Below are 12,992 nucleotides of genomic sequence, written 5' to 3'. Positions count from 1 at the left end.
GGGGGGGGCGGGGGGCGGGCTCAGCCGGCCCGCGGCCCCTCCCCGTGCAGCCCCCGGCCCGCGCCCCCGGCCCGAGCGGCGTCGGGTCCCCGGAGGCCGCGAGTCCGGCGCTCGACTTGGCCCCGGACGCCTCCCCAGAAGCCTTCGCCATGTGGGTGCTGCTGGAGGAGACCGGGGAGATGTTCCAAGTGACGGACTGCCGCAGCGACATGACGGTGCGGGAGCTCAAGGAGGAGCTGGACCTCACAGTCGGCATCCCCTTGGACCTGCAGCGGCTCCAGTACCTGGACCAAGGTGACCCCTGCCCACCCCCTTCCCTCCCACGTGTATGGCCTCCACCGGGGCTCCGGGTCCCCTTCTGACCCTGCAGTCCTCGAAGGGACCCCTGCCCGCGTGAGGACCCCCCCAACCCCCAGGTGTCAGAACAAACCCCACCCCACCCCCTGGAAGCCCCAGATGGAAAAGCCAGTCCAGGCCACGAAAGGAACTTCCCAATCCCGACAAACCAGGTTCACATTAGACCTCAAATATCAAGGCACACCCTGTCCACAGCAAGACCCTAATCCACAAATCTTGCCTATGTCAGGACTCTGGTCCCAAAGCAAGCTGTCTAGTCAGACCTGCCAACCCTGAGCAGATCCTGTCCATGTCAGGACCCCAAATCTCAGCAAAGGCGCTGCTACCTCAGCAAAACCTCTCAGACCCTCAAGCTGCCCTTGTATTTATCAGAGACCCAAATCCCAAAGCCAACAGGGTCTACATAAGACCAGAAGCCTGAAACAAAGCCTGTCCTCAGTGGGACCCTACAATCTAGGGCAAACCTTCCCGTGTCAGGACCCCAAACTCAAAGCAAACTTCCAAAAACCCATGTTGGACACATAACCCCCCCAGTCCTCCAGCCAGCCACATCCACACAAGGATGCCAAAGCCTGAAGCAAACTGTGCCCAAGACTGAACCCCAAATCTCCAGGGTAATTACAACTACCTCAGAACCCCAAATTCTCTGGCTACTGTGTCTACACAAGGATGCTAAAGCTCAGAACAAACCATGCCCACTTCAGGACCCCCAAACCCAGAGCAAATCTACCTAGGACTAAACCCCAAATCTCCAGGGTAACCAAGACTACCCCAGAACCCCAGATCCTCCGGCAGCCCTGTCCATACAAGGATGGTGAAGCTCAGAAGAAATTCTGCCCACTTCGAGACCCCCAAACCAAGAACAAACTTGGCCAAGACTGAACCCCAGATCCCCAGGCTAACCATGCGACCCTCAGAACCCTGAGTCCTCTAGCAACCATGTCCACTGAAGGACACCTAATGCCTGAAACAAACTGCCCACCCCAGGACCCCGTATCTCTATGCCAACCATGCCCATGTTTGAACCCCAAATAAATCCCCCAAGCTACCCCTGCTTGCAACAGAAACCTGAATCCCAAAGCAGATTCTACCCAGATCATGACCCTAAATCCCAGAGCAGACAAACCCATTTCTGAGCCCCCAGTCTCTAACTAGCCACTTATGCATCGAAACCCCAATCCATTGGCCATCTCTAAGTGAGGATGCCAGAACCCAAAATGAACTCTTCCCACATCTGGAAGCCAGTTCTCAAGCTCACCAGGACTGCGCCAGAACACCAATCCCAAGCAAAATATCCTCATAAGGTCTCCAAAGCACGAGACAAACTTTGCCCATAATAGGACCCCAAAACTCACACCAAACATGCCCATATCTGAACCCTAAATCTCATGGAAACCATGTTTAAGCCAACCATACCCATGTAAGGAAGCCAGAGTTCAAAGCAAGCCTTGCCTACGTGAGGACCCCAAAACTCGAAGCAAGCTCTACTTGTATTTCACCCCAAATCCCTCAGCCAGCCTTATCCACACCAGAACCCCAAGCTCTAGACCAAATCTTGCCCATCTCAGGACTCCAAATCTCAGAGCAGAACCTGTCGCCACCAAAACCCCCAATTCCCAAGGGCTGACCTATCCGATTCCTTACACTCAGTGGCTGCAGTACCTAGGACTACGTTAGAACCCCAAATCCCAAAACAAGTCCTGCCCATTCAAGGACTCCACATCCCAGAATAGACCCTTCCCATACCAGGATCCCCAAACAGAAAGCAAACCTTGCCTTCATCAGAACCCCACATCCAGAGCAAACTCTGCCCTTGTCAGGACCCCAAATCTCAAGGCAAACCCTACCCACATTTGAACCCCAAATACTGGCACTAACCCAGTTTGTATCAGAACCCCGAATCTCAAGCAGTGTTCTTGTCCACGTCAGGAGCTCAAAACTAGCCCAATCGGAATCAGAGCCCAGCACCCAAAGCTCACTGTGGCTAAATCAGGACCCCAAAGCCCCCTATCCAGACAGATCCCATGTGGGTGGCACCCAGTGGAGGGCGAGGACTCTAGAGCCCCATCTCTGTCCATCAATCTCCATCCCTCAGCCGGAGGGACCTGGCTGTCTTTGTCCCGATCCCTATAATATTTAGGATATGAGAACAGGATCAAAGCCCCTGGGCTCCATCATCTCCCCACCCGGTTGAAATCAACGCAAAAATACTTCAAGAAAACGGACATATAAAAAACTCTGTGGGCTGCAGCACAGAGGATGTGAACAGCGATGTTGCAGAGACACTGCCGTTGTACTGGAGGGCCGGGAAGCGATGGAGACAGGCAGAGATCTGAGAGCCGCCTGTCTCCACAGTCTCCGTCCCCCCAGACACTGCCCTTCCGGGGCTCAGCTTCCTAAGCTGCAACGCAGAGCCTTTCGGCTCTAGAATTCTCAGTGCCAGGTCCCCCTCTAGACAGGGATGACTTGGGCCAGAATACCTTCCTTTGCTCTCTTTGATGCAGGTTAAGCACCTTCTGTGACATCCTTATTTTGCTATAGTGTCTGGAAGATGTCGGGGGCATTTTTGAGACTTTATTTGGAAAGAAGTTTGTATCTCAAACCCAGTCTCTATTTAACACATTAACGATTGAGCTGCTGGAGGACAGACAGTAAGCATTCCAAAACAAGTAATTAGAAAATTATGTATCCTGAACTACAAATGTCTGGCACCCCTTCTGTTAGTTTATTTTCCCTGATGAGCTGTGCTGAGCCATAAATCCAAGAGAGCTACGAGGCAATGGAAGACACCTAGTGACTTGTACGATGTCACAATCCTCTCGCTCAGCAAGCACTTAGCAACTGGGAGAAGCTTGACCTCTCCTGCCGTTGCAACCCCTCCTGTTGACGGCAAACAAAAAAAGAAAGAAGGTACTATTACGTTGAGAAAAGTAAGTGTGGGTTCCTGCCCATAAATAACCCGCTGATGCCTCCTTACCCACCTAAAGGTGGCCGGGGAGGATCACATGAGATAACATGTGCGTGAAAACCTTGAGAGACACAAATCTAAAAGGGGTGAGCAAAATTCATGGTCAAGGGGCCATCTTACACTTTTGTTGTCAACTCTAATAATTGAGCTGGTGATAATTAGTATTTGTGTAAGCTCAAGGCAGTTGCTGCCTGCCTATAAAGAGAGAATGCTCTGATTTCTCGAAGAGAGCTGTTCAGCATGTGTGAATTGCACTCTTGTCTTTCTTAGGGAAACACAGCTTTACTCGATTTTTTTCAAAGTTATTAGGAAGTCAAGTTGTCTTACTGAAGACTACTGATTATCCTCTGTGTTAGAACCACAAATAAGACCCTAATTAACAAATTTGCTAATCGCTATTCCCTGTTCACACCCACCATCCGAAGTTTCTCGTAACCACCAAAGGGGGCCAGCGGAGCCTAGAGCGACACATGCATGGCACTGGGGGGGAAGGCAGGTCTGGTTGGAGTCCTGGTTTTACTATTTCCTAGGCATGGGAGCCCCAGTTTGCTCACCAGCAAACGGAAATGACAAACCTGGCTCGTCATGAGGATTAAAGAGTGTAGGTGCTTGGGACAGGCACTTAGTAATCCCTCGGTGGTGAATCCAAACAACTCATGAATTCCACTCGGAATAATGGCTAACCTGACCTGGCCGAGTCGAGACTTTACACTTGTGGCATCACTTGTAGAGAAAAGAAATTATGATGTTCTTTTTTTTTTTTTTTAAAGATTTTATTTATTTATTTGAGAGAGAGAGAATGAGCGAGAGCAAGCACATGAGAGGGGGGGAGGGTCAGAGGGAGAAGCAGACTCCCTGCCAAGCAGGGAGCCCGACGCGGGACTCGATCCAGGGACTCCAGGATCATGACCTGAGCCGAAGGCAGTCGCTTAACCAACTGAGCCACCCAGGTGCCCTATGATGTTATTCTTAAGCAAGATTATAGGTGGCTCTGTAAGGAAACGTGTGTTTATTTAAAAAGGTAAACTAAAGACAACTTCGCTTAAAATGCTCTAGAGTCCTCTTCTATATTCTATCATCCTGGCAGGCTTTCCCAAAGGGTCTGAACGTATGAAGTGCGAGTAGATCCACTCACCCCATTGTCTCATACGAGTGGAGGGTTGTTCTGGGTGATGACATAAAGGAGTTCCAAAGCCCCAAGTCCAAATCATGGTGAATGCCAACGTGACAATATTTACATTACCATAAATGCTCAGCTGGGGCAATTTTGTCCCCCAGGGGCCATGTGGCAACATCTGGAGACCTTTTGGATGGTCACAACTAGGTGAGGGTGGTATTGGCATCATCTGGGTAGAGGCCAGGGACGCCTGCCACCACCCTACAGTGCCCAGGGCGGCCCCCGCCACAGAGAACAATCCAGTCTAAAACATCAATAGTGCCAAGTTTGAAAAAAAAACAAACCTGCTGTAGAGTAGCATTTGAAAGATGCAACAAAGTTTGCCATTGTTACATCCTTAGCCAACTGTTGACAACACTAACCAGAGATAAGTATTTTAGTTTCGTGTATGACGCACGCAGGTCCATTGTGCTGCGTCTGTAACGCACAGTTACTTCGAGTAGTCCTATTTATAGAGTTCGCCTCATAAAATGACTTTACTGCCTCATGTATTTTTTTTGCAATAGAACAAGTTATAATTACAGAATTTTAGAAATTGTTGCCTTTTTTTGGCGGGGGGGTGGGGTGGGGAGGAGTTGGCTTCTGTTTGACCTGGGCCAAATAAATTTTCTAAAAAGCATTAATGGCCACAAACAGACTCATATGGAGTCATCAAATGAGATTAGTGCTCAAGGTTTTCAAATGATCTTTGTGATACCCAAGGTCAGATCATCTCTTAAGATAACCAGCATAATAGTTTATCTTTAATACCCCCTTTTTTTTTTTAAAGAAAAAATTATTCCCTGTAGGAGTTTTGATGGATGATACTACGTTGAAGTTCCATGATGTTGTTCCTGGTGGAATTATTTCATTATGTATCTGGCATTATGATGGATGGACGGAACTGGTTTTGGCGGCTGTGGAAGGGGATCCCAGTAAGGTGCTTTCATGCTTCTCTAAATGGATATTATACTTCATGAAGCAACCGTAAACTGTGTCTTGTGTGTGTGTGTGTGTGGGGGGGGGGATCCAGTCTTTCATGTGAATATTTGAGTAAAAGTTTCAGAGTAGGAAAAAACAGAACTTGGACTCATGTCATAATGATTAAATACTATATTGAGAGTTTCCACTCACTCTTGGGTTTGCTATCTCATGGTATTCACTTATAACCCACCCCCACACGCACACCCCAAAGAAAAAGGAACCAGGGTGGTGCATTTTCTATTCACATGTATGTTTTGTAAAGTTGAAAACCTGATTTAACAGTGGGTGAAGGGCTCCGGAGAACTGGGAAGTGCACAATCTAGAGCATGTGATAGGTCAAAAATCCTAATGGGGGTCTGTCCCTCCCCTAAGGTGGAAAGAGCACACACCACTCGATACACAGCAGGTGCCTACTCTTTTCCAGGCCTTGTGCTTGGCTCTCAGCTGAGCTCTGGGGTGGGCAGCGAGGAGAAGGGAGGAGGAAACCAGAAAACCAGAACATCTATACCCAACAGAGAAGGTGGGGGTGGGGGTGGCGCGGAGGGGGCAAGTGTATGTTCTTCTACAAAGTACATTTGGATGAAAGGCTATGAGCATGTGAGGAGAGGGTTTACTTCCAGCCAGGAAAGGCTGGCTGCAGGCAGCTTGCGGGGATCAGGTCCGGGAGAGGTGGGTGGTCTCTAGGGAGGCAAACACTGCCTGTGTGCGGGAGCCTTAGAAGGAGGGGTGGGGCATGTCCCAGCTGTTGAGCATCCCCTCCAGGTCCTTCCCTGGGGTCCTCTGCTCCTGGCCTTCCCCTGCCTCCCCTCTGCCACCGGGGACTCGGTCCTGCCTGGGTTTTCTGGCTCTTGCTCTGAACCCGGGGATTCCCTCCTGTCTCCCACACTCTGGGGCTCTGCCTACCCCACTGCCGCCCCCGCACTGGATGCCCCACATCTGGGACGGAGTTCCTCTCTGCCAGAGCCCACAGCCTTCCTCTCGTGCTCAGGGCCTGACTTCACCACGAGATGATTATATTATGGGGCTATTTTTCATCTGTGAGTGGAGTTCAGAGTGTTCCAAAAGTTAACGGAGACAATGGGCCCGAAAATAGATCGGAAGGCCAGAATACATCAAGTCTCCAGAGAAGTGCATTCCCCTCTGGGGAGGCCACTTCGTGTCGTCTGGTGTCTTCCTTAATGGCCGCAACCACCTTCCTCTGGACACCCAGAAAAGCTATTTTCTCTCTTCAAAACACCGACAGGAAGAATTTCCTGCCTCCCGAGCCTGCCTGATGGTAAATGCGTATTTCCTGGACATGTATAGCGCGTGGTCAACAATGTCCTCCCTGGGTGTGTTCCAGCTTCTCAGTTAGGGTTTGCCCCTCTCTGTTCCCATCACGAGCCTTAACTGGGCCTTTGAGCAAACCTCCCCTCAGGAGGGTCCAGGCACCCACCAGCCAGGTGTACCTGCACTTTGGAAATAACTCAGACTCACTGTGTGGACCCCCTTTATCCTGCCTAGCTCTCCTGCCTCGGTGTTGATGAAGACTCGCTCTACCAAACTGCAAATTCGCAGCATTTGGAACACAAGCAGTGGAAGGACTGGATCGCTCAGAGAGCGTTCGTGGCCTTGTACATTACCTCTCACAGAGGCCACTCGGATGCTGTGCAGTACCTTCTAGAACACGGTAATTCTGAGAGATGGATGAGTATGTTCACAAGGTGGGGTCTTCTGTGGGTAGGGAGGACAGAGTGGCTTGTCTTCCTGGGCCCTTCAACAATGGCGTCCTGGACCCAAGTTGTGTCAACCATCAATCATGGTCCCTGTGGGCCACTGGCTCTCTGTAGGGGTCTTAGGACATGCTGAGTAAAGGCTGTTGTCCCCTCTCTTGGCCGGGTCTCAAGAAGATTCTTTCTGTCGTGGGAGATGGAATTTTTGGACACTAATTCACAGGAATAGCCAAAAGAGCTTCCTGGCCTCTTACAACACTGCTGGAGATGTTCCTAAGCTCCCTGTGTTATTTCTGCCCCACCTGAAGTTGGGTTTCTACCACGGTCTGGGGGCTCTAGCCCCAAGCCACCATCGCTCTCTTGGGGGGTGTGTGTGTGTGGCAGGCCGGCCAGTCTCCTTTCTCCATGACTTTGAATTATTTCCCTCAAGAGACCCTTGCCCCAAACCCTCTTTTCATCTCCTCTGCATCCCCGTCTCTCCCCCGCCTTCAAGGACAAGTTGCCCCCTCTCTCTGTTGATAGAAATAGAAGCCTTGGCCTGCATTGTCTCTGAATGTGAGGGCTTGCATGGGATGTGCTGGAGCAAACTTTATCTTCCCTGGACGTAGGGTATTTTTGGGAAAAGAGGCCCTCAGATTGAGGTGTCGACCATTCAGAACAATAGACAATGGCCACAGACTGCCCAGGCCGCCGGCTTCCTCAGGAACAGGAAGAACATGTGACGGACTGTTTGGTCAGGGATTTGAGGCCCAGAAGGGGGCCTCATCTGAGGGTCTCCCCTATCAGCTTGCCTTCCAATCCAAACCTTTCCTGCCCGCGGTCTTGACCCCGGCCTCTCTCTGCGTCTCTTTGCCTCTTTTCCCACCTCCACCAGGCAAGGTGCATGCATCCCCGGGGCCGGGGCGGGATGCCTGGCGCTCGCGTGTTGGGTAGAGGTTTTCCTGACTATTCTGCTTCTTCCTCCACTGCTTTCGGCACGCCGCCTGTTGTGGGATGAAATATGGCCTGTTCACAGACCAGCAGTCCTTTAAGCTCATAAAAAGTCATTTTCACTCTGATGGAACTGTGATGTATTTGAAAGCCCCAGTTAAAACATTACAGCCAGCTTTGCAAAGTTTTCTGTCCTTCGCTGCAAAGCCGTGCCGAGGCTGAGACTGGGCGTTAGGAGAACCTATTTAAAACGTTACCTCACCGACCAGCCATAGCTCATAAAAACTGGCTACAGAAATGTCAGCTGCTTGTAATTGAATTGCCTTGTTTTCTGTGTCATGATATTTGTTACCCAGAATTTGATTCAATTCAACAAGTCCATATTGGACACCTGTCATTAGCCCATCCATCTGCGGGAGGCAGTGAGGAATTCAATCGAAGTGAAATCTGTCCATGAGTCAGGCTGCCCGTCGTCTGTCATTTCCCAAGCGCCTGTCTTTTCTAGGCATCGCGCTACGTGCCGGGGATGAAAACAGCAGTGATCAAAACAAGTGTGTTTTCTGCCTTCGTGGAGTTTATGAAGGGAAGTCAGCAAATTATTACAAATAATTAATTCCATGGTCAGTCGTGCGTGGCATGTTCTGAAGATGCAGAATGCCTCCTGAGCATATGCAGGGGGGCGGGATTCCTGGGGAGGGGGGCTAAGGAAGGCTTTCCTGAGGAAGTGTATGGAGGATAAAGAAGGATGGAGTTAGCCAGGGGTGGCGGGGGTGGGGGGCAGAAATGGGTAACAGTGCTGTTAGCAAAGGGAACAGCATGTGCAAAAGGACTGGGGCGGGATGCAGGAGCAGGGGGTATTTAAGGCATAAAGATAGAAGCCTGGTAAACTTGGAGCATGGAGGGAGGGGAGGAAGAGCGTTGGGTGGGGAAGGTGGCAGGGTGAGATAGAGCAGTAAAGACCTAGAAAATGACCCCAAGGGTAGTGGATGCCAGAAATGGGGTTTGAGCAGGAGCGTGCTGTGGGCAGACTGGAGGCAAGGCAGAGCCGGGTGCTGGGACAGTGCAGCGATGCCTCCTCCCTTATGCTTGGTGCTGGGGTCAGGGGCAGTAATAGATTCTCCCAAGCATTCTTTTTACGGCCTCACCCCTCCCGAGCTTCTCTTCTTGAACGTTATCCTGGAGGTGAGGCTCCCGGCCGGGAGGGTGAGCCTCGCTCAATCAGTCGTCTTATTTTACAGGAGCCGACAGTCTCAGCAGAACCCCCATGGGCAGGACAGCCCTGCACGTGGCCGCAGCCATGGACCGTCTGGATTGTATAAGCCACCTGCTCAAGTATGGTGCCTCCATCAACGAAAGAGATGACAGGGGGGAGAGCCCCATGTCCGTTGCCCAGCGCCTGAACCACAGGCACAGTGAACGGAGGATGTTCCTCTTCTATTGGATGGCAAAGTCGGGGACAAAGGACCCAAAGAACTTGATCACGAACAAGGTTTTTCGCAGGGCGAAGTCCAGGTTTGGCTCCAAGAAGAGCCAAGTTTGACTCCCCCTGGGAACGTTTGCACCTCGAAGCTGACTTGGGTCACTTTTCAGAGTTCAAATTCGCAGTGGCCCTCGGGGAGCAGGAAGCCAAGAAAGCATGGCAATTAATCTGAATCAGATACTCAATTATGGGTCCTGTTTGCAAATGACTTGGGGAAGGTGTTGATGGAAGTAGGTGAGTTTGTGTTCATTCCGTAATCCATTACGGACTGAGCGGGCCTCTGATGCCAGCCATTAATTTTAAGCTATTTGTACATTGTATCCAATAACGCTGCTTGGGGTGATGAGAGCCAATTACCTTCTCTCGTCTCGCGTCTGGAGACCGTCTAACGCATCAGCATAATAGAAGTAATAGCAATGATGAGGACAGCACGGTTGCTATTGCCCAGAACAAGGACTGGCAAGTGTCGGGGGGGTCGTGTGCAGGGTGGGCTGCGAATTTCAGTTTGTGAAGCCCGGGAACTGCCTGCTGCATGCTGTCGCAGCTAGTGATGTTCCCGAAGTTTTCCTGAGCCATCTCTGCGGGGTCTGCTGCTGGAATCGGGGCTTGGGGGGGGTGGGGGACGAGTGAGGCAGAGAGAGCTTGGTTCTCTGGTCACGTCCTCTACCAGGGTGCCTTTATTAGTCTTGGGGAAAGGTGATAAGTTGCCATGGATTTGGGGGAGACCGTGTAAAGGATGACGATGAGCTTGTAGAGGAGAGAATCAGAACTGGCACCTCTGTCCTCTGGTCCTATCCCCAGTGGTCCAAGCACACCTCTCCCCCGCACCCCTCCTCCCTCCGGTGTTCTCCTTCCCCGCTAGGTACCCCCGTGGCAACGCCATCATCCTTCCTATGCTTAGTTCCAGGCTCTGTAGCTCACAAGGGGCCCAGCCTGCCGTGTGCCTGAGCTGGGATTGGGAGCCAGAGGGGAAGCTGACATGCACGGCCCTGTCTGGAGAGCGCGCCATGAATCAGCTCCAGCAGAAACACGAGCCAAGGGCGGCTAGATTTTTCCAGAGCCTTTTGATAGGATACATTCTGCCTTTTGAGTGTTGACTTGGATTTTTTTTAAACATGGTGGCGTGGTACGGAAGGAGTAGCAGATCTGAAGAACACCTATGGGACGGCCTCCTATTGCCAAACTACGCCAGTTCGGTGAGGAAAGGGGCAGAAGCAACTCAGGGCACCTGGAACATTCGCGGCTCAGAAGCCACAGGCTCGAGCGGCCAGGGTCTTGCTGGGTGATAGGTATCGTCCACACTCCCACCCCACAGTTATGTATATTCCTCTAAAGCCCTATATTCTGGCACGACTTCTGGGACCCGTCTCCGTGACAATGGTCTCTCGACCGTGGAAGTTCTGTTTTCAAAGTGATGGAAAACAGCCCTGTATCCCGGCTGCCCTTCTTTCCGACACACATCCCGATAACTGGATTCGGCTTTTAAATTAATTGGCTGCATTTCCTGCTGTCATAACAAGGAAGATCCGTGTTGATGATGCGGCTTTACACTTGGTAGACGTGGCCGTACCCCGCGCAGCAATTCGTTTGACAAATAATAGTCAGAAAAAAAAAAAAAATAGAGCTCAGCATCAACTGTGTCAAAACTGAGATCTTGTTTTTGGCAGACATTCTCTAAAGTCAGTAGACAGATATTAAATAACCCCATCCATTGGGTCAATTCATTTAGCTAATGAGGTGTGTTGGCGGGGCGACTCGGGCACCCTTTTAACTTAACAAGTGGCATTACTCAAAGTCATGTGTTTGCCAGAAGCTTTGCTCTGTTGTCTGTTGTTACCAGAGCCAACTGCCTGACACTTGTCCCCAAAACTTTGCAGGCAAACACCGTATCTTCATATGCCCCTAATTCAATTAAACACTCGGCCAGAAAAGGGGCAAGTTCTAAACTCCACGGCTGACATTTGGCTCAGTCTGTGACAGGGTCATGTGCATACTCCTACAGGTCCCGAGGGCTCTTCATTAGAGACAGTCTTACCATACTATCTATTATATTCAAACAAGCTTGCATCACGTACTGAATAAAATATGTCCATAGCCAAAGAAGAGTTGATTTGCAATTGGTCACAATCACGTTACGTCATAGATATTTCATTAAGCATTTTTTTTTTTTTTTTGGTGGAGCCAACAGAAAAATTTTTTGTGGGGTCAATTCAAGCATTTTTGTGGGACCCTGAAATCCTTTTAGGCCCAAGGCTCTGGGGATGGTCTTCAGTGTGAATCACTGTGGTCCGTGATCGCCCAGGTGGGCCTCACTGCGGGTGCAGGATGGGGTGGGCTGCCTCTTGGCAGGGGGCTCTGGGTAGGCTTCTGGGTATAATACCCAGCTCTGTTCTCCCTGGGTCAGCCTGGAAAACAGCCCTTGGTGGGTGGGGGACTGCTCATTACAAGCAGATAATGAGAGCTCTGCCCCCCACGTGTTCCCATTCACCTTGCTTGCCAGGATGCTCAGCTGGGGCAAACACCCTCCCCTTGCCCTTGCCCTCGCCCTGAGTGAGTTATAACAAGTTCTTTCTTGTACACATGTTTAATTGGAAGTTGCCTCAAATCTTTTCTAGAAGGCAATGCAGTGCAAATCAGAAAGAGGTCATACACACTGTGGGGTCCAGAGGGCAATGTGAACATCTTGGGCAGGCCTGGCTCGGCTCACCCAGCCTCCTAGCCATCCAGCGCCTGGGACCCCCTGCCGCCGCCCTGGTCTCAGAGGCAGCTGGCCAGAGATGCGGAATTTTCCTCTGCATCCAGTCTATTGGCCTGGTCTCCAGCATCTTCCAGAACCTGGATGTGGGCACCTTGGCTGCCCCTCCGGACCTCAGACTACCCCCTGCGTCTCTCTCTTGCCACTGAGTCTCCCTGCATCTCGGACCCCGGTGCTTTCCTCGCCCGAGGACAATTCCCCAACCAGAGCTTCCCAGAGAGCTGGAGGGAAGGGCATTCCCCCTGGTGGCAACCTGGGGGACTTTCTCGGTGGCCCTGAGACTGATTCAAATGACACGGAGACACAGGCTGGGGGCATTCGTCCCGGTGCAGATTGCTCTGAGTCCTGATTCCGACAAGGAGAAAGTCTGGTACCTTCGACCCCTTCCCCACCCTCCCCGGTCTCCCCGTTAACATAGAGCAGGCTTCTGCAGGCAAGAGGACTGTGCTGGGATTGAAAACAGTGTCTTGTTCTCGGGGTCTTTGTGGGACTGGATTCTATTCCTTTCTCCGCTCCTAGTGAGTGTGTGGCCTTGGGGGCAAACTGTCAAGGGCCAAGGGCCTCAGCTTCTCCATCCGTCAGAGTCCTCGTCGTCTCCATTCTAACCTGCTCACGTTTTGGAGACGGGAGGACGGATGAGGCAGAGTGCT

General features: G+C 51.3%; 1 protein-coding gene across 1 annotated transcript; it reads left to right on the top strand.

The window, feature by feature from the left end:
* Positions 1–149: 149 nt before the first annotated feature.
* On the top strand, positions 150–9,698 carry ANKRD60 (ankyrin repeat domain 60). The gene is made up of 4 exons (XM_035025645.1): positions 150–294; positions 5,291–5,421; positions 6,969–7,134; positions 9,346–9,698. The coding sequence occupies exons 1-4, from the start codon at positions 150–152 to the stop codon at positions 9,645–9,647; spliced, it is 744 nt and encodes a 247-aa protein (XP_034881536.1). The 3' UTR covers positions 9,648–9,698.
* Positions 9,699–12,992: the final 3,294 nt, after the last annotated feature.

This window comes from Mirounga leonina, unplaced genomic scaffold (assembly GCF_011800145.1).
Source record: "Mirounga leonina isolate KUSES-001 unplaced genomic scaffold, KU_Mleo_1.0 Mir_195, whole genome shotgun sequence".
NCBI classification, from domain to species: Eukaryota; Metazoa; Chordata; class Mammalia; order Carnivora; family Phocidae; genus Mirounga; species Mirounga leonina.
This window is presented reverse-complemented; position numbering and strand designations above follow the sequence as displayed.

What these genes read in the sequence shown, in the direction of transcription:
- ANKRD60 (XM_035025645.1), top strand. Translation starts at nt 150, where the DNA reads ATGTGGGTGCTGCTGGAGGAGACCGGGGAGATGTTCCAAGTGACGGAC. An exon ending in GCTCCAGTACCTGGACCAAG is followed by an intron (nt 295 to 5,290) that starts GTGACCCCTGCC and finishes TATTCCCTGTAG; the next exon opens with GAGTTTTGATGGATGATACT. An exon ending in GCAGTACCTTCTAGAACACG is followed by an intron (nt 7,135 to 9,345) that starts GTAATTCTGAGA and finishes CTTATTTTACAG; the next exon opens with GAGCCGACAGTCTCAGCAGA.